This window comes from Paramisgurnus dabryanus, chromosome 22 (genome assembly GCF_030506205.2).
Source record: "Paramisgurnus dabryanus chromosome 22, PD_genome_1.1, whole genome shotgun sequence".
NCBI classification, from domain to species: domain Eukaryota; kingdom Metazoa; phylum Chordata; class Actinopteri; order Cypriniformes; family Cobitidae; genus Paramisgurnus; species Paramisgurnus dabryanus.
This window is the reverse complement of record NC_133358.1, coordinates 32,341,547-32,363,304: the sequence shown is the minus strand read 5'-3', so window position 1 is coordinate 32,363,304 and position 21,758 is coordinate 32,341,547. Positions and strand designations below refer to the sequence as shown.

The following is a 21,758-nucleotide window of genomic DNA, read 5'->3' as shown; positions in this document are numbered from 1 at the left end:
TACGAAACGGTGCAAATTAACGCGAGAGGCAATTCCAAAAAAGCACAGATGGGAGAGTTAAAATCTGCGGGTTATTTACTTAAAAGGCGCAAAATAAATAACACAGGCGCAACAGCTGATTTCCATAATGACCAACGCAATCTACTAAGAGCAGCGCACATTAGTTCAGGGTCGCAAATAAGCAGAGCTGATGAGGTGCAGGTGATCTACTAACACCTGATGAGCTTGAGTTCAGCACCATGAACAACACAGTTGGAAATTTGGGGTGTAAAATCCCAGATAACAAAGTCATAGGACACTGAAAAGAACTAGAGAACAAAAATAAAGGTTTGCAGTATTGAAACATCTGCTATTGTGTGACTTCTCCTAGTGACTCCTCTTTTATTTCCTCCAGCAAATAAAAAATAACATAAATTTTGCATCTGAAAGGCAGACTCGCAGGAATGCATAAGCAAAAATAACTAGAACACACCTTTTCAGCACTAATTATCCACTGCACGTCTTTAGTAAATCACGAAAAAATGATGGTATGCGCTGGCGCAAGCTGTTAGTAAATCTGGCCCATGATGTACATGTATATAGTTTATATATAGTTTGATTTAAATATGAAATGACATGTTCTCGTTCCATTTAAAGTATCTGTACTTCATGCTTATTGGCTTTTACAACATGCAAAGTCACACTGCTAGCACTAACATGCCTGTTACAAGTAAACCACTACAGTTAAATGAGACATTTTGAGTGAGTTAACTGAAGCTCTAAGTTGTCAGGTAAAGTAACCTGAGCCATCTAACCTGATGTAATTTGACTTGTGTGTGTGATCGACCTACTAACATGCACCTGAAGGTTCTTTGTTACCCACTTCAGCATGTTAAAAGCTTTGATGACACCCAGGATAAAGGGTTGATGTAATCTGGTCCACTGCAATAAATTTGACTCATTAAACTGCTTTCTACTGATCAAGCTAAGCTAGATAGATATGATGTAAATACTTTGACTTTTTTATCGTCAAATTATGATGCCGGTCAACTCAAAAGTCTCATTTCCTACATTCTACATTTCCATGATTCCAAGGGTGATTTGGAAATGAAGGAAATGTCCGGTAGGTCTTTGGTCATCCAGTATCACCGCAGGCCTCGCAGTTTGTCGGCCTCTCACCTGGGATGACTGAGATAGTTTTCAGCGCGCGCAGAACCCTGAATGTCCGTAACGCTGAGACATTGCCCAGGTCCACAAACTCAGTAACATATCTGCAATAAGCCAGAATTGCAGCACATACAATGACAACAACACCAACAACAGGCAAACAACACAGTGTAGAATGATGCAGGAGAGATGAACGCGAGGAATGAACAAAGAATACGGGAGGAATCGGATGCAGCTGGACTCTGGGTTTTTTTCCTTGCGTTTGACATTAGACTGTACATTTAACAACACTTTGACTTTTCTCCTCGTTTAAGGTTTCAGAAACCTCTTACCTGGAATTACGGAAATAGTTTTCAAAGCGCGGAGGACCCTGAACGTTCTGAGGGCTTGCAGATTGCCTACTTTAATAAACTCAGTTAGAAACCTGCAGAGTCAAATTACAGTTGTATGGAAGAAAGGACAAACAATTGAAAGACAAAAGAAAAGAGAATAAGAATGTAAGAAAACTAAATGAAAATGCATTAAAAGTAGGGATGCACCGATACAACATTTCTGTGTCGATACAGGTATTGGATTACTTAGAATGACCTTAACTCGCTACCGAAAATTTTGCTTTTCACTTCTTGTTTCAAATTATCTTGAAGTGCAAAACTGTAACACTGTTTTCATTGCGACCAATATAATCACACAGTTTGAGTTCTGACGCGTTTCCGCCACTTTTAATCACCAGGATATAATCTGCCCTGTTCATCGTTTTTAACTCTTTCCACGCCATTGATAAGTTATCTAGTCAATTAAAAGAAAACGCTTCACTGCCAATGACAAGTTTTTACAAAAATCCACGTTTCCGCTTATATCCACTAGGTGGTGTTCTACCCAACTTATAAAACACAAAATTTTATTCAAAAACAGTAAAAACTCTGTGTATGTTTTGATCATCACTCTCAATCTGATCTCTAACAAAAGTCCTTTACAAAAATGCAATTATTTCAGTTTTGGCAAAAAAATTGGTATTTGAGAGGTGATAAAAAGGGAACAAATGAAGATAGGATGAAAAGCAGATATATTGTATGTTTATATATTTAAAGGGGACAGAGAATGAAAAACCATTTTTACCTTGTCTTTGTTGAATAATGGTGGTCTACCCACATTCACAAACATACAAAAAGTGCTAAACATGCTAAACATCTCAGCCTCTTTTAGAAATGTCAGCCAGAAAACGGCCCAATCTGAAAAACTGGTGCTTATGACATCACAGGCATCTCCCTGCCCCTCCACTTTAAAATAATTGGCTACATTTTTTGAGTGGCAGCAAAGTCAGCCAATCAGTAATGAGATTGAAAGTTAAGCCAGTAGGGGGAGCCAAATAGGTGCAAAACCACTTGTTTAAAATCCCCCACCCTAATAGAGCTACCTGAGAGAGGTTTTTAGGAAGCTTCTAAGGCATTACAGACCCAAACCAAACATTTTTTGTCTACATGTCACATCAAAGAACAAGAATAAATACCCCGTTCAATCATTCTACGTCACCTTTAAAGAAGAAACTTTTCTGGAATGTATACATTTTTTGTGAAAATCCCAAAAAAGCTGCTAAACTTTGTTTTAAAAACGCTGCTGGGGAAAGAGTTAGGGTCCGTTCACATGTTGTGCCTAAAAACACCTGGAAAACGCTAGGTACATAGGTTCTTGTCACATGACCTGCGGTGCACTTGCGGCATTCTAAAAAGTTTAAAGGTTTTTAACTCAAACACGCTGCACCGCATGGGCGTCGCGACCGCATTCACGTCGCGACCGCGTCGCTTCCATTATGAGCGTGCATACCGTGTGCCTACATTTGAAATAACGAACTTGAGCGCGCAAAAGATGTGATATATGAATCACCCCTTAAACAACCAATGTCCGATGGTGGATAAAATTATTTTATCTGCCGATACTGATTATAAGCTGATATATCAGTGCATCCCTAATAAAAAGTCAGAAAGATTAGGAACCACATGAAGGCAGTAAATGATGACTTTTTATATTCAGAAATGTTGTTGCAGATAAGGGCAGCAGGTTTGATTTTGACAGATCTATAAAGTCATCTTAGTGTCGCTATCTCACTTCTATACTGATATTAATTTACTTTGACCATTAACCTGAATAAGTTACATGCAGGTCGGTGAGGGATAATCCCAACACTCCCAATATTTAACATAATGAATAATTGACAACGGGATGTTAAATTATTCTAAAATAATGCACATCCAGAATGGTAATGCCAATATGGGTGTGCATTACACCACGGATATGAGAACAGGAACGGGATTCAACTATTTCTTTTATACAACGTAACGTTATTATACAGGTCAGTTGTGCGTTTATCAAAAAAAAAAAATGCATACCTGTGGAATGAAAATAAAGTGTTCAACAGCCCCACGGTATAACTGTCAGACGTGTTTGGTCATTTCGGTCAGATATATGCTATGGGTAATTATGGGATGCCGGTTATTCTGTTTCTATAGGAACCTGGTATTTAGTGTTTGTGATTAAATGTCCCAGCTGTCATCATTCTGTCTTTAATGAAGCCAAGAGGGGCGACCAGCATCCCTGTCAACAGCCCATGACTTATAGGCTCCGGTCAGACCCGAGGTGCATCTGACATGGCTGGGACATTTAGTTCAAGGACAACTGGTCAGTTAAAGCTGGAGGAATAAAGCCATAAAGGCCAACAAGAAATAAGCAGTTCATCACGGCATAGCCCTGGCTAGAGGTCACCACAAGGAATCTAACATCAGCACGCTCAGGGAACCTTGTGATTTATAGATAAATTTATTGGTGTTTAAACGACCGTCTTATGGGATAGTTTCATTACTTTAGCTTTTTGTAACTTTTTGTTGCGACACTATAAACCCAGACAAGTTGAATTTACTTAAAGTATGGAGGAAAGCTGTTCCCCTAAAAAAATTAAGTAATGAGCTCTAAAACAATTACATTTAACTTTTCTAGTAATTCCAATATAATTCAGCAAGTTCATTAAACTAGGTTGATTTAAGAATAAAGGGAAACGAACAAATAAATCAAACGTTGATGCTTTGAATTCAAAATGTTTGATGGAAGAATGAAAAAGGTACAAGAGTAAATCAGTAAAAAAACTCTGACTAACAATAGCAGTGGACCTCAGAGAAGAAAACATTATTAAAGGCACAATTCATCTTAACCTAAAACATTTTAAACCTGCATGCCTTTCATTCTTTCTATGTCAAATTCACAAAACGTTTTCAGTCCTGCAGGTTTTGAGTGATGTGAACGTGAGCAAACTATAAAAGAATGTTCAATAGGGAAAACTAAACTAAGATTAGATTATAAGATCTGTGAAACCATAAACTAATCTGTGCCTCTTTAAGTTCTGTGTCATTAAAATCTCAAAAATCACATTTTATTGTAAGGATATAAATCACGGTACAATTGCATCCTTAAAACAAGATATTTTTTAAGACGCAAAACTATAAGATAACACTTTATTAGAAAATTCATCTATTATTATTAATTTATTTATATTTCTAATGTATAAACCACAGAACGTTTTGCAATAAAAAAAGTAGATTTTACTACACTATAAGGAATATATTTAGTTTTTTTTTTTATATATTTTCACTAGCAAACAAGAAAAATATTGATCAAGAAATAAGTCGTCATGTAAAGAAGTGAAAAGGTGGTTTAAAACGAGCCAGGAAACATCAACTTACGCCATAACAATCACGCTGAAGTCCAGCCAGTTCCACGGATCTCTCAGGAAGGTGAAAGGCCCGATGCAGAAACCTCGCGCCAGGATTTTGATCAATGACTCAAACGTGTAAATACCAGTAAAAGTGTATCTGAGCAGAAGATAAAGAGAGGGAATGACAAAAACTCAGACCTTTAGGAATGCAAAAACATCAGACAGGTAACATACAGAGATCATGGAGGACACAGAGACGAAACACACAGAGAGATGAAACATGAAGCACATTCACCAGCAGCCCTTCTAACTTTAATGACAGTCACTGCTTGATGGAGGTCATCAAGACGTTAAAATCCAACCATGAAATGAAGAGATCCTCCAGCAGAGTGGACGATGAACGGGTGACAGATGCAGCATTCTGAAGTGCAAAGCCGTTCTGTTTATTATCGGTTCAAGTTTTACTCTTTTATTTTTTTTAGTACAACCTTGTTTTCATGTGTTTCATACCTCTCATCACATTACTATTTGTTGAATGATATCAATATTTTAATATTCTCGCACACACAAACTATAATATTTGCATAATACTCGTAATAAATATAGGGTTTGTCATCAGTTCTGCAAATTTCCCCAAAATCAGCCCAGATGCAAACCAAATTTGCAGATTTAATCTAAGATATTAAAAAACTTTGTTTATATTGCAATGAAACAATATAACATTTGATGTCAATTTATGATGCTGAGAGGTACGACTTTTCACTTGCTTTGCATGCCGCATGCGCATGAAGTCTTTGCATGAAAATATCAAACGCTTGGTTTCAGATGTGATGCAGGACGTCTCAAAGGGAACTTCATTAAAGATCTGCGTGCTTTCTTCAAGCACAAGTCTCATTTCCCACAGTTACTTACACCGTAGGTCACATTCATCTCAGTATACATCAAACTGTATGAGCTGCATGGAAAACATGGGAAAAATCCGCTCTAGCCGTGGTGATGTACAGTAAGGTACAGTACGCATGGGCTGACTTCTGCTGGAGCTGTTATTGAAGCTGGAGGTGATGACATACAAACCAAGAGACAGACAGGCCGATCAACAGACAGACTGACAGGACAATGGTTAGACCGCAGGGTCACATGACAACAATGTACAGACAGAGACGTGAGCCAAAGAAGTGCCGGGCAGAGAGACAGATTTTAAAACCATTACAGTAAATCAATCGTAGCGAGAGAGAGAGAGAGAGAGAGAGAGAGAGAGAGAGAGAGAGAGAGAGAGAGAGAGAGAGAGAGAGAGAGACAGAGAGCGAGTCTATGTTGGGCTGGGAGAAGTATTGTCCATATTCTCTTCTCTTCCCCCTTTCATTCTTTAAAAAATAATATCCGTGTTATATATATCGAGGATTATTAATCCATACCATAATTTCATTCCAGTTGAGCATAGCAGAGGTGCAGTTAGCAAATTCACAGATCCATTACAGTCAAACCATTAACTTACTTGCTAAATGAGGTTGACAAGTCAAGAAACACCTGGCAAAGCTTTACACCAGACAGACAGAGCAAAGTTCAGGGGTCAGAGGTCAACAACACAACGACAGACAGGTTTAGGACACACCGGGAAGAGAACAACTGTACTCACTCCACATATTTGGCCCACTGTGCTGGTTCAGACATGGCCATAAAACAACAGTTGGTCAAAATAGTGCACATAATGAAAAGACTGAATAAAGTGAAAAGAGTTAAGATAATAACACATTCTGAAACACATTATTCATTTACAATTTATTAACAAAACCATTTTAATCTCACCTATCTTCTCTGGAGTTTCATAAGAGATCTTGTTGTACCAAACTGTGCATTAAAGTCTTTTAATATCTGTTCTGAGCTCCGCTATCCACATTATTGTGATAAATGAGAGAGAGAGAGAGTTCCCCAAGGGTCAGTCTTCGGTCCTCTTTTGTTTCATTTGTCTTTAGCAGAATAAAAAAATGTCTATGGATTTGTAACTACTTGAGAGTAAATAATGACAAAAATTAAATTTTTCGGTGAACTATCCCTTCAAGCTAAGAAAGAGCAGCTGAATCTGAGCAAAGAAACAAATGGAGAAACTTTTTTAAGTCTCGAGAAAGGAGCAATTGTGTATTACATCAAAATCAGGGAATCATTCAGGACTTTATATTTTCTTTTATATTATAAATACAGCACACTGATGGATATGACAGGGTTGAATTATAGATTTTTAATGTAAGGGTATGAACGTCTAAAGGCTTGAAACAGTAAATGACACCTGCTTGTTATTCTAAATGACACTGAAAATTATAGCTGAACCATTCAATGTTGAGTGGGTAAATGCAGACTTATAATGAAAAACACCCACATGGTTTTATTTTGGTCTTGGTTTTCTTTAAGAGTTGATTCAAGACCTCCACGTATAATCGTCTCTCACATTAAATCAGAATCTCGTCCTTGAACCACCTGTGTGTTCCTGAATACACTACAGTATAAGTTTAATTCCTGCATTTTAATGTGCTTGTCTTTCCCAACAATGTTTCCGTGTGTATGTAGCTTTAGTCACCTGGCAAAGCTTTACACCAGACAGACAGAGCACAGTTCAGGGGTCAGAGGTCAACAACACAACGACAGACAGGTATAGCAGCTTGCATCAAATTTAAGGCTTTGCTACTGCCCTTAAAAACCACCACTGGGTCAGTACCCCCCTACCTTCGCTTGCTTATAGAGCCTTATGTACCCTCTCGATCCCTGCGCTCTGCCACCGAGCGACGGCTTGTGGTGCCAAAAAACACTACTGCATACCTTCTCAGGAGCTGTTCCACAACTGTGTAATGATCTGCTGGTCGTGACACGATCTGCTGACACTGTAGCTGTCTTTAAGACTCAGCTAAAAACCCATCTCTTCCGCCATTCCCTCACTTCCTAATGACAGACTTACTATCTTTCTTTAGTTACCTTTCTCTTTATCTCGTTCTCTATTTATCTTCCTCTTTATCTATAAAAAAATTACTAACAAACCCTTGGACTTGATGAGACTTTCCAGTGCACTTATGTATTACTGTTCTTGTGTTGCCATAATTGCTTCTATTGTTTACCTCACTTGTAAATTGCTTTGGACAAAAGCGTCTGCTAAATGACTAAATGTAAATGTACTAAAAATGCCCAATTCACTATTGCATGGCAGCATTTTTTTTACTTTTAATAATTGATCTATTATTTTAGGCTGTGTATATGGCCATTTGATGACCATTAATTATGGAGGGGATAAATTTTGTCCCCATCTGGGATTAAAAAATTATTTAACAGAGGCAGGGATATAAAGACCGGGGGGAACAATCAACGTTGGCCGATGACATCTGACTTTGGGAAACCCCTCAGATTCTTTGTGCATGTGTTAAACTCTGATAGGATTCATGAATTAAATCTCACACATTTATCTCACGAGTCCAATCACTTCAGCGGGACGCTCTCTCGATCTCTCTCTCTCTGACACTTTGACTTATGAATACTCTCTTGTTGAATGCTTTAATCAAACGTGTTTCTTGGCATCGGCTGCCTTGGGAAATCTGATGCAAGCGTGTCTAAATGTAAACACTTTGAACCACATGGTACACGCGCACAATTCGGCCAAAGATATTAAATAGGACACGATTGAGCACTCTATTATTTTAAATAGGAGGCAATACAACGCTCAATATGGCTGCTCTGGTGACGGAAGCCCCGCCTTCCAGTTAAAAGAACCAAACATCAATCAATAAAATATGAGTTTCCGGAAGAGAAGCTCTGTACACAGTCATGTGAGCCGCTTGACAACGTGTGCATGCACATTAGCTGAAATGACCTTGAAAAAAGAAGATTTGAGCTTAAGAAAACAAAAAGTTATGGTACGGTTGATGTCAGGTGTTATTGTTGGTAACGGTCAGAAATATTTTGTTTCATTGTGATTTTAGGACATCATTTGAGAGATATCTGTCTTTCCCCGTTCAAGCAGATAGGACTTTAGTCTTGCATGACTGAAATAACTGCCTGGAGGTGTTGCAAACATGGCCGCCTAGTGGCATGACTTCCCTAAAGGGACTTTGATTCGCCACATGCGCCCTTCCACCAATAAGCTTTAGGATCCCTAAAGAGCATCTCAATGGCAGCAATAAAACCTTTAATCTAAGCCAAGTATTTAAGCCGTAAAATGTTATGTGAAATATATACATATGGACAATGCAGATATAAAATATATTTATGTTTATATGTTACTTCTGAGTTGAGCTATTTAGTTTTTCAGGGCAGACCGCTCACTTAATTGAGGAGACAAACCGCGTCACACCTCCGCAAGCGTCTGTGTCATACTTCATAAAATACTTCACTCAAGCATGTTTAGCTTTATATCACACAGGACGCCACTTATGCAGATATTGGGCGACTGGGTGCGCGGCGGCCTGTCGAACCCTAAAAGGGGCGTGAGTTGAAGAGGGATGAAGCCGACCACCACAGCACCTACACCAAAACTCTTCACGCACTTATAAACTCCATAAGAGCACGGTGTCAGGAGTCCAATATTTCTTAACACCTCGAGCCGGGCTTACAGTACTGCCTGCTATTTTTAGTAGATGGAGCTTTGGGAAAACAGCCATCCAAAGTTGGCTTTAGACCCTCATACGTGATATAACCTTTGAATGATTCAATATCTTGCTCGGATGTTGCTCTTTCATAGCTCATAAGACTATGTCAAAATTTAAGGTATGTTAAGTTGGTGAGAAATGTGACCCTGCCTGTGAAATCCAAGATAAAGTTTCATAATGATTAGATGCAATAAAGTTTGATTTCACTTAATGACTTCAATCTTTGACTCAGGCAATATTAAAGATATCAAGATTTTTGAGTTTGAGACATTGTCCAGACCTCTCCTGAAACTCCAGAGAAGACATATGTGGTATTACAGAGACATTTATCATAGTATTATTGTTGTTTAAAAGAAACAATATAGACATTATATTGACAGACTTTCGAATACAATATCCGTGCAACCTAGATAAAAGTTTCGGTTCTTGACTTTATCTTTAATGCACGTTCACAGTGAGATGCAGTAATCCAGTCGTAGTCGCTGATGTTATAGGTTAGACAGCACTCATGTACTCACATACTGTAAAAACAGACCAATTTACTCATGCACAATCAATGCAAAAATCCAGAAGTCGTCTGACTTCAGTAGCTGCAGAAAGGATATGAGTGTACTAAAATCCTTATCGACGCTCTTCTCACAGGATGAAAAGGGCTAAAGATATAGAGTGCAGAAGTGGCACTAAAGCGGAAGATGGCCTTCCCTTTGTTCAGTACTATAAATGTCTGTTGAAGAAAAGAGAAGAACCAAAAGACAAAGGTTAGAACAAAGAAACTTTAGTGACATTTGACATCCAAACTACATGAATCTAAAGTTGAATGTATGGGATTTAAGATGGATGCTCTGTCCCAAAACACAATGAGCTGCATATCTAGACAGCATCATAGACATGCTCCTCCTTATATCCTTGGTGAAGGCAATTTACCATGGTCACAGTTTCCACTAAAACTATAGTAATGAAATCAGATTACATGTGTCTGTATTTCTTCTCACAGATGAAAGTCACTTTGTTCAACAGCTCTATTCGTTTTACATGAGCAGAACTGACAATATCTGTTACAAACTGAATCTAGAAGACAAAAAACATTTATGATATTTTTTGTACAATACCAGGTATACATTGTTTTAGTATGTGTGTTCTCTGGGATCGAACCTATGACTTTTGCACTGCTAATGCAATGCTTTTTTTTGTTTATTATGTGTTTGGTGCAGATGCTTCGTAAGGGTTTATGATAAAAGACAAGCCCGTGTTTGCTAGATACTTGCTTAATCTTATGTGAAATCAGAGTTTAATGTTTAGTAAGTGTCTTGCAAGACCTCAGTGTCTCTTTTATTATGAACCCTTTCGATGCATATGCAGCAGGGATGCATTTTAACTTGACACGCGATGCACATAGGTTCACATGATGCACTGAACACATATTTTGACATGACGAGCCAAACACATATTTAGTTTTTTTTGCCTGCCCTGTCTGCTAGGGCTGCTCGATACCGAAGAGGAATTCAATATATGCTAACTTGCTTAATAATGTGATATACAAAATGCTAAATTCTAATTTTTATAAAATACATTTTTAAACTGAAAATGGCAACACACATTTGCATTTTTAGGGAAAAAAAAGTATGACTCTATTTGTCTCACCAGTCTCTCTGCTATCTGCATCAAACAAAAAATTTACCTATGCATAACTTTTCCAAACATTAAAATCATTCATTTATTGCAAACCATTGCTAAATGCATATTGCTGTATTTTTCCCCCGTTTCTTTCGATATGTTACAGCCCTGCTATATAAACTATGCATCCATTCATCTTACTGTAAACACACAGCTTCATTTGCAATTTGCTAAATTCTTTAAAGGGCCCATGGCATGAAAATGTTAGCATTGCCACTTTGTAGTTGTGAGCAAAAATTAGGTCATTGAAATTTGGCCCTCCTTATGATGTCATAAAGAGCTCTTATTATAATAATACTGCCCCGTTAATATGCACTATCCAACCACAGCACTGCCATTTAGTGCAGAGAGAAAGAGAGAAAAAAAATAATTGACAGCACAATGGAGTTTGAATCATTGTGATTAGTGTTTGCACTTCATCCGCTCATTTGCATTTTAAACCCAAAACGTCACATTTTTGCTTCACACCTACAAAGTGGCAATACTAACATTTTCATGCCATGGGCACTTTAAACCTTGAGAATCCTTAGAATCAGTCATTGTCTTTATTTTTTGATGACAGACAGATTTACTGTGATTACTATGGTGTTTTAGTGCAAACAATGTTGGTAAGGGTATCAAACCCATTTTTTCTAACAAACGTATAATTACAATGATAAAGCGGTAAGCAATACTCCAGAGTGCACACTACATGCAAATACATTACTAAAGGGCACAAAGGAGAAATCGCTCCCTCACGGGACTCCCGTCTGTCGCCATGGTTCACGCTACCAGGGAGCTTTACCCTCCCTGCGCTGCACAAACACGCCGTTTGTTTCGGAGGAGGATTCATGGCCCCCTTATTGAGCTCGATTTACACAACCTCCCCTTCACATAAACAATGCGAGCAGTCACGCCGCAAAGAATAATTGCGGGCAGGCGGCATTAGGGTCAGCATATTTTACTACTGCGACTGTGGCAAAATGTGACGGCAAACCCCTTACGTTGCACGGCGTCATCGTCAGCAACGCGCTCAAAGTTGCAGGCCAGTGGCCTTTATAACCTCTGAAAACAGCCCGCTTTCTTCACCCTTCTGTTCTCTCTTCTTATGTAACAACTAGGTCAAGTTTGCCTTCGTTTCTTTCCACTTTCCTCACATTTCCTCTGGGATATCATCTGCCGGGTCCACAAGAGCGGATTCTGAGAGTAACAAAACAAGGCACGAGGATGGAGGGAAGTCCAATCGCTGCCCTCACCGTGAATTTAAAGAATGATTTATGAGATATGTATGAACACTTAACATACTCATCATCTTAAAACCAATGCCAATAATGACACCTCTACCAAACCCGCTCATTTGGGACAGAAGATCTGATGTGTGACAGGCATGTCAAAACATGATGATCATCTCTGAAGAGTCTATTAAAGGAGACTATAAGTGAGGCGGTACGCTGATGAAGAAAATGATGAAGTACACGCTGCCACACAAAAAAACTCTATTAGATAAAATAATACATCGCCATCACAGCTGGGATTAGATTTCTCACAGGTTACCAGAAAACCCGCTTGCAATTTGCTGGGTCATTTTTTACAGCAGTTGCGTAACGAAAACAGATGCGGTTCATTTGGACGGGGATTAAAATGAAAGTGCGTCTGTAAAACCTGAACTGACTCGGGAAAACTAAGGCTTAATAAATACAACAAACAATGCCTCCTTTTGGATTTCTTTTCTCTGAAAGTAAGGGGTGAGTTTGCAAAAATATCAAAAGGAGGGAAAATCTTTGAGCCTGTTAAGTGTCAATTCAGTCTTCTTGCTTAGCGCTAAAGTCCACAGCAGCTTAGTGTAGGGCACACACACGTCCTACTTAAAAATGCCATTTAAAAGAAGTCTGGAGTCAAAACTTTTAGCTGAAATCCATAGAAATTAAGATTTGTGTGCTTATGAAAAGATGAAGTCCTGAGAGAGAGGCCAGCACAGCAGCGAGCGCATTAAAACTGACTCATGCTATTCATCCTAAACTGCTATTCCTGTAACTCTCTGATTCAATGCTAATACTGCACATCAACCGCACTCCTCATGCTGCTAGCTGCCCATTTCTCAACCATAGCTATTGCTTTTTTGTTTTTCTTTTATGTACGTATACATTTACCAATGCAAAAAAGTTGAGCACCAATATCTGAAAAGCTATAGCATCGTAAGCATTAAGACTCCCACAATGCATTGCAATAAGTTCAGTGATGCTTTTACTCACTGAATAGTAGGGCTGTCGAACAATTAATCGTGATTAATCGCATACAAGATAAAAGTTTGAGTTTGCATAATTAATGTGTGTGTACTGTGTGTAATTATTATGTATATATACAGTATATATATATATATATATATATATATATTATAGAGAGAGAGACATAAATGTTTCTTAAATATATAAATGAATGTTTGTGTATTTATATATGCATAATAATTACACAACAGTGCACACAAATATGCAAACACTAACTTTCATTTTGAATGCGATTAATCGCGATTAATCATTTGACAGCCCTAAAATAGTTACAATCAAGATTGCATGACACTTAATAAATAAATGGTTTTTAAATTAGAAGAATCCTATGAAGGATCCTACGTAGACAGCACACTACATTGGAACAGAACCTTGGTCTGCAATCTCAACAATCCATCTATTCATACAGTATGTGGCCATGTCATTTTGAGATGCCTGCCACAGGCAGTATATTGACGATATACTCACTCTCTTGTTCTGGAAGTAAAACGAGTCAATATCCTCCAGAGGGACGCCCACCAGTCCAGACGGAATGTCTCCAAAGATTCGAGGGAGCTGCTTGCCGGCCTCCAGGTCGGGCCGGGGCTTGGGCGGCTCCACGTCACCCAGGTCCTCCTGATACTCTTTGGCATTCCGGGCCTGTTCCTCAGCGATCCGCTGTTCGATTCCAGCCAGGGACTCACGAGTGAACCGGTGTAGACTGTCAGGACCCGGTGGAAACAGTATGGCTGCCATCTTCTCATCCTGAGCCGCCTGTCCAAGTGGTGACTTCACAGCTGCGTAGAAGACAAAAGACATGTTATTTCTCAAGAGTTACCTTTTATATAGTTCAATCACTATCATTGCAGCAAGAGTTTATTTTCGCCCTTAAACTGAATTAAAGTGACAGTACATTGTACGTGATCAAAATAAACATGGTTTGACATGAAAAAGTAGCAATTTTATTACAAAATAAGTTACTGTGTGACTTTGAGCGTATGTGATAACTTGCTCAAAATGTGATACTGTATACGATATGTAATAATACTTTAAGTTTGTAAAATCAAATAAAATTATAATATAGGCCTGCATAATGATTATTCGCAGCTAATTGTTTGCAGAATAAAAGTTTTTGTTTACAACATATATGCGTGTGTATACTTGTATATATACACACAAGTATATATTTCTAAAAAATACACACAGGTATATGATAAAAAAAAACATAAAAAAACTTTCATTCTGCAAACGATTAGTTGCGATTAATCGTTATTCAGCCCTAATATTTATTATGAAAAAGCAAAGGTCTATGGGTTTGCCAGTCTTTCTGTTATCTGCATCAATATACATACATTTTTTAAAGCAGTAAAATCATTCAGTTATTGCAAACCATTGCATTATGCATATCTTTGAAATTTTCGACCGCAGTCAGAAATGGAGATGGCAGGCCAGAGCTTGACTTTTTTGCGATGAAATAAGCAATTTCTGAATGCAGAACTTCTCAGTCATAAAAGCCACCTGCAAGGCCTGAAAGAGATCAAGCCTCAGCCAAGTAAGAAAAAGTAACACAAAAGTAACTTAAAAGTAACATAAGCATTACTTTTCATGAAAAGTAACTAAGTAACGCAATTAGTTACTTTTTTGGGGGAGTAACTTAATATTGTAATGCATTACTTTTAAAAGTAACTTTCCCCAACACTGTCTAGCACTATGTTAAAAAAACGAAATTACAAGGCTTTGCAGAACCACAAAGGCGTGTTAAAATGATTTAAACTAGAAGCGTAATATTAGTTAAATGGGTATTTTATCTAAATAAACTACATTACACAGGATGTTATATGGTATAGCTCAATGACAGACCAACAATGGTCGACTGGTTTATTGTGTTTAAGTTTTCTTTTAACGCAGGGTCACACTGTACAACTTCAAATTAACAAATTAATTTGACAACTTATAAGCTTACTATAATTGGTGTAATCTTATATCTTAATGTGTGCGCCTTGGTTTTTTTTACAAAACAACTTTTCTATGGTAATGTGGCAGCTGGCCTACAGTAAAGATGATGTTTCTGATCTCTCAGATTTTTTGGAAACATTGAAATGAACCAAATATCACAAGCATTCCACTGACATGAATGTAAATGATACTGTTGTGGGTTTTGAACGTGTCTGTAAATAAAATGCTGCTATTATTCACATCAGACGTGCTTCGCAGTACTGTGAACGTGTGCTCTTGTGAGTGAGTGTCTTAACACAGATTGGGCCATCTGTTTCTCTGTTCAATTGAATGATAGGACGAGAGATCATTTTTCATCTGTTCAAGCATGCGGTGTGGAGCATCCAGGCAGGGCTGCCACAAATCACACAGCACAATAGAAACATCTGTACATTGAAAACCAGCTATACTGATGCAAAGCTTCAACATGTGTACATTATATAGATTACAGCTATTACCACAGCAAAAACAATCATATACTGTACAAGGGCTGTCAAACGATTAATCGTGATTAATCGCAAACAAAATAAAAGTTTGTGTATGCATAATATATGTGTTTGTCCTGTGTGTAATAAATATGTATATATAAATACACATTCATGTATGTATTTAAGAAACTTTACAAACAGGAAACAAACATATATTATGCAAAACACAATCTTTTATTTTGTATGCGATTACGATTAATCGTTTGACAGCACTATGTACAATATACATGTACTGCCATGATCTACAAAATTTGTGCATAAACGTACATTAAAATAAATATTATACAGCTTTCACAGTCTTTTCCTAGGAACTCCGACTTACATTTCTAACAATCTGAGCCCTCCTGCCTTCATGTAAAAAAAAAAAGCCTTCATGTGAAAACCACCAACTTTCGACTTACTTTCATATCAAATACTTAAATCAATTAATTCAATCAGAATTTTTTGTTTATTTACGTATGAATTTTGCACAACAACTGCGTTATGATATCAAATTAATGTTAATTTAAATGTTCAAAGTATATCAACAATGCAAATAACAAGCAACAGTCACGTGATTGATTTTAATGTTCGATAATGATTTAAAAAACATATGTTTATATAAAAATATTAGAGGAACGCATTTTTGCACAAAATTTTACCTCATATGTCGTCATTACGCGCCCCGTGAACTCTGGCTGTACCAAGATGAATTTAGAAATCTCCTAATATAACGTTGAGACTTTCACATTTAAACCATAGATTTTCTACACAGCGGATGTTAACTGCACATTACCGTACTGGGGTTTGAAAATGTGAGCGTTTCTGACGACGTTATAATTCTTCGGATAGCAAAATGTAGCAGTAAGGAGCCCGCGACTGCGCTCAGATGCTGATGACGTCTCCGACTGCGCTGTTTCAGCTGCAGCGCCTGCCGCCTCAATAAAGTAATGAAAATCCTATCAAAACGGCGTAAATCTCTGAAAAGTAACAAGTATGCAGCACAAAATTGATAATATCGCGCATATTAGACAGATAAAAAGACAAGTAACAAACTTCTTTGGTGGATGAATGCAAAATCCATTTGGTTTAAAAAAAAATGAATGAGCGTTAGCATAACGCCTGAGTAAAATGAATGATCGCATTGAGCAATTCATTAAACGAGTTAAAAAATTTTACACAAGCTGAACTGTTGGTTCAGTTTGTATCCTTAATTATGATTGGGTATAATACTTCCTAAACCCCGCCCATCAACGTCAGTCCGCAAACCAGAAATCACACTTGTGGACTAAACCCTCAAACAGAGCGATTCAGCGTTTACCACGCTTATTTTTTCTCACACGTTAACTAGTCAGGATATATAAACAGACACGAGATTATGCATTCGAAATCAGCCAGATGAAGCGCAGTATTGGGGATCAAAGCGGAGGAGTGGTGAGACGCGTTTTTATACGTAACACTTCACGTAGGCTATATTGTTTTTTCACGTATTTACAGTTAATATGACATTCGGACTTTTAAAAGCGTTTACGTGCTTCGACATCTTTTTCAAACAGTTTACAAACTCTCAATTTCCTGAGAGCTCGAGTTGCCTCACATAAACTACACAACGTCATGCACCTGTCCTGTAACACTCAAAATGGCGCCGAGTTCAAATGTAAATTAGTGCATGATGCAGTTATCTCGTAATATTACGAGCTATCTGTTGTCAATATAGGTTAATATATTAAATAAAAATGTGTATATATACCTACCTGTAAACTTCAAACACATGAGGACTTATTATGTAATTACGTAAGTAATCTTTTACGTCAATGAGACTGTTTCAGCAGCAGCAACAACAACAACAACAACATAAACAAACGGCTTTCGTGGAACAAACGTAACTTCCGGTGAACTCCGCATAGAATTATGCTGCGTTCCAGGCAGGGTTTTAAACCCGTGAGTTACGACTTCAAAACCACGACTCACAACCCTATGCGTTCCAGGCAGCCTGTAACTCCTGCTTTTACAACCTTCTACCGGTGAAAGTGCACTGGAACGGCAGTCAAACCCGTGACTTCCCACCCGTGAACTCGTACTAGATCGATGTACTCCCAGTTCAGAGTCGTGAGTCGTGGTTTTGAAGTCGTGAGTTACGGGTTACAGGTTGCCTGGAACGCAGCATTAATATAAATTAGTAACAACAAACCCCTTTTTGAGTAGTTAACAACAATTACATTACTTTTTTGTTCAACTCATAGCCAAAGCGTATCAAAAACTACACTTTGCTAACATTACTGTGTAAAATGTGTTCTATATAATGTATACAATCTTAACCACAGATCCCTTATGAAAATTAACCATGGTTTTATTATGGTAAAAGTGTAGTAACCATGTTTTTTGGTGCATTGATTACTATCAGCAATACCATGGTTTTAGTACACTAACCATGGTTTACAAAACCGTGTTTATTTTGTGGTTACCATGGTTTTACTACAGTAACCATGTTTTTGTTTTTTGTTTTAACTGTAGTAAAACCATGGTTAATTTTCGTAAGGGATCGGCTGCCAAACCTTCTATTAAACAGCAGCTATCCATGATAGCTGTCTTTCCTCGTCTTTTAACTAAAACATTTGTTATTTTCCACAAGGTATTTGTTACAGAGTTCAGTTTAGCAACTAGTCAGACCATTAAACAAAAAGTCACCGCATGTGCATCCAATGATGCAGTCTATAGACGCTTTAATCTGACGCACACGTGTTGTCATGGTTACGAGTCTTTGTTTGTTTAATGGTCTGACTAGCGGCTAAACTAAACTCTGTAACAAATACCTTGTGGAAAAAACAAATGTTTTGATTTCCTAAAGATGAGGGGAGACGCCGATCATGGATCAGCGCTATGTGAAGGGAGGTTTGGAAGCCAATCTGTAGTTTAGATTGTATAGATTATATAGTACACATTTTACACAGCACCGTTAGCTCAGTGTAGTTATATATGATACGGTTTAGCTATGATTTAAACTAAGGTAACCCTTTTGTTGTTTATTTTGCTTGTTATCATAAATAAACTACTCTATAGGACTCTATTGTTCTTGATTCTTTGCAGAAGTTTACCGGAAGTTACGTTTGTTCAAGAAAAGCAGTTTGTTTATGTTGTTACTGCTGAAACAATCTATATAAAATTAATTGTATATATTGTTTTTACATTTATAGGATGCATTTTATGTAAGGAATAATTGATGACGAGACGGGCTGTTAAATTAATTGAAAATAATGCACACACACGTGTAACATTTCTCAATCAATCAAAATAAAGCATTCAAAGTATAAAACACACCTATTAATAGTATACATGTTATACTATATTATAGTTATAAATATGTGAATGTGTGTTGAGTTTCACCTGCTTTACTCAATGAATGATGGGTTAAACACATTTTTGTAAGAGCTTGTGTCTTTCCTCAGCCTTTGCTCTGTGTATAACTCAAGTCTTTATTTCTTCACCATTTAAGAAACTCGTGGCCCTGAAGGACGTGTAGCCTATATTGTGTCCAGCAGAACTGAACAAAAAACCCAACGTGCAGGAATTGTTTTCTCGCCCCGCAGCAGAATTTCTGACTGCTTTTTATCCTTTGAGAGAGAGATCTCACCCAGCAGCGCCGTCTAATAACAGCACCGGATTCTTCTGTGGCCCTGAATTTCAGCTTTGGCACCCACACACATATTCAAATTGACACATTATTCAGAAGAACTGTGTGGGATTCATTTCATCAGATTTTTAATGATGTTTTATACATTAATAACTTTTACTGTAATCTAGACAAAGTACTCTATGTTACTGTATGTAAGTTGTATTAATTAAATTTCAATGCATTTCTTATTAATTGTCCCTGTTAAACCAGGAAGAGACCTCATGCCTTCAGAACAGCACACACAGCGTGGATGGCTTAAAAGCAGGTACTTTCTCCAGGTATATCATTAGCATAATTGTTTGTTAAGGTTTGTGTTAGACATCACTAAAACGTGTCACTAAACCCAACAAATTATAGTCGCTTTTGTCGATTTGATATGTTCAGTTGACTGGGCAAAATTTAGGATCTGGATTTCAACACTAGATGGTAATCAACACAATACCAGACAAAACAAACCCCCTTTTCACAGACAAGCCTTAAGGTTAGTCCCAGTCTAAAACACATGTTTGAGCTGTCTCAACTAAAAATTACTTTAAAATATGCCTGTGCTATTGATTTGTCTTAGGATACACACCTATATACCATAAACTGAGTAAAAACACAATTTAGCATCTGCAGTCATTTTAAATAATTTATAAGAATGTTTTAACACTTAATGAAAACTAATAAGGAAAACATTTATTTTGAATTTGTCTTATAAAACACCATGTAAACTCTCTCGCTTCAAGCAAACGTCTCACATTGACAGTAAAGTCCAGCGGTCGATGGGTGATCAGATTGGACGGATAGCTGTGGGGTTATCTTAGGACACTAGCTTTTGTCTCTCTCGACTGCAGGGGTGTGCTGTTCTAATGGCCATGATGAAGAACAGTTTGTCACTGAGATAATGGTTTTGTGTTTTACAGGTTGTTTCACACCAAAGCTCTGTAGCCATCATAATGCACATGCAGCCAAACAAAACAAACATCACATACTGTATGGGTCAATGACAAAACAAGCTTATAAACACTTATTTAAAAAAAAATCTTTTAATGGATGTTACACAATTTTTTTAGCGATTTAATTGTTTTTAAAGTATAACAACAATAGACAACCTTGGCTTGCATTTATTAAAACAAAAAATATTAGCTTATTAAAATCATTCAGCTATATAATTTTAATATTTCTTACGGGCATTCATAGCTGCTGCACTCTTTATTTAGCCATAAAGACCACCTAGGCTTCACTGGATGATGTGATATCATGTTTATTGAGAATATCCAAATTGTTGGACAAACGTTTTTCAATTATCCTAAACATCCCAACAACTACTGATATTTGTAAAATTTGTTTATATGAAAGGTTACAAACATAAAATAATGCCAAAGTATCTTATTTAAAAAATGTTTATATCATTTTTAACAGTTGTCTTAAACTGATAATTTGGTTAACAACAGTCTGCCCTAAACAATGTTGAAAGAGTTTATATATTTTGATAAAAGATTACAAAAATAACATCATGGGGTGGTTTCCCTGACAGGGATTAGACTAGTCCTAGACTAAAATTTAAGAGCTGGCCAAACTGAAAACAACTTGCACTGACAAAATACATCAGTGCCCTTTGTTTTGCCTCAAAATGCACACAAGTTTTTTTTTTAGTAAGGCATGTTTGTTAAAACTAGTTATATTTCTTAATTAATCTAAGGCCTAGTCCTGGTTTAAGCTAATCCCTGTTCGGGAATGTCTTTTTAAATAAGCGTTCATATTAAGACCATCAATGTGAATGATTAAAGTACATTAGGTCCATTTTGATTTCACAGTGATCAAACAACACACTTTAAAGATAACGCTGTAATTCGTGGTGCTGGTCCGGTCTGGAATTCCTCCAGGTTTAGTTATGATGTTTGCTGTTGTTAGGGGCCCTGCTAATGGTGTCAGCAGCCCGATGAAGTCACGCTTCTTATCTGCTCACTTGACACTGAAAAGTTACAGAGCCAAAGTCAAATGCCAGTACGATCTCTGACACCAGCGAGACATATCACAAATGACATCATAAAAGGTCCCTCGTGCAGATCCCACGCAAACAACCACGAGAATGTCATTCGCGAGAGAAAGAGCAATCGAGTACCCCGGAGAAGCGCTGAGACAAACACAAAGAGCTAACAAGTGCTGTAATTCAGTTCAGTAACGTGAATTCATTTAACGTTGACATTTTACAATGTTTGCGATTGACATTACAACGTGCAGTGAATTTAA

At 37.4% G+C, this 21,758-nt stretch overlaps 1 protein-coding gene across 2 annotated transcripts in view; it reads right to left on the bottom strand.

The window, feature by feature from the left end:
* scn5lab (sodium channel, voltage gated, type V-like, alpha b) overlaps nt 1–21,758 on the bottom strand; it is a 127,910-nt gene that overhangs the window by 86,915 nt on the left and 19,237 nt on the right. The window contains exons 2-6 of one of the 2 annotated variants that reach the window (XM_065258918.2): nt 13,878–14,185; nt 10,077–10,195; nt 6,483–6,572; nt 4,875–5,003; nt 1,159–1,250 (exon numbers count right to left, since the gene is read on the bottom strand). In XM_065258918.2, the coding sequence (XP_065114990.1) occupies nt 1,159–1,250; nt 4,875–5,003; nt 6,483–6,572; nt 10,077–10,195; nt 13,878–14,144 (697 nt within the window). In that variant the 5' untranslated portion in view covers nt 14,145–14,185. Of the gene's footprint in view, nt 1–1,158; nt 1,251–4,874; nt 5,004–6,482; nt 6,961–10,076; nt 10,196–13,877; nt 14,186–21,758 lie in introns of those variants that run through there. The other variant, XM_065258917.1, reaches the window with a different exon arrangement.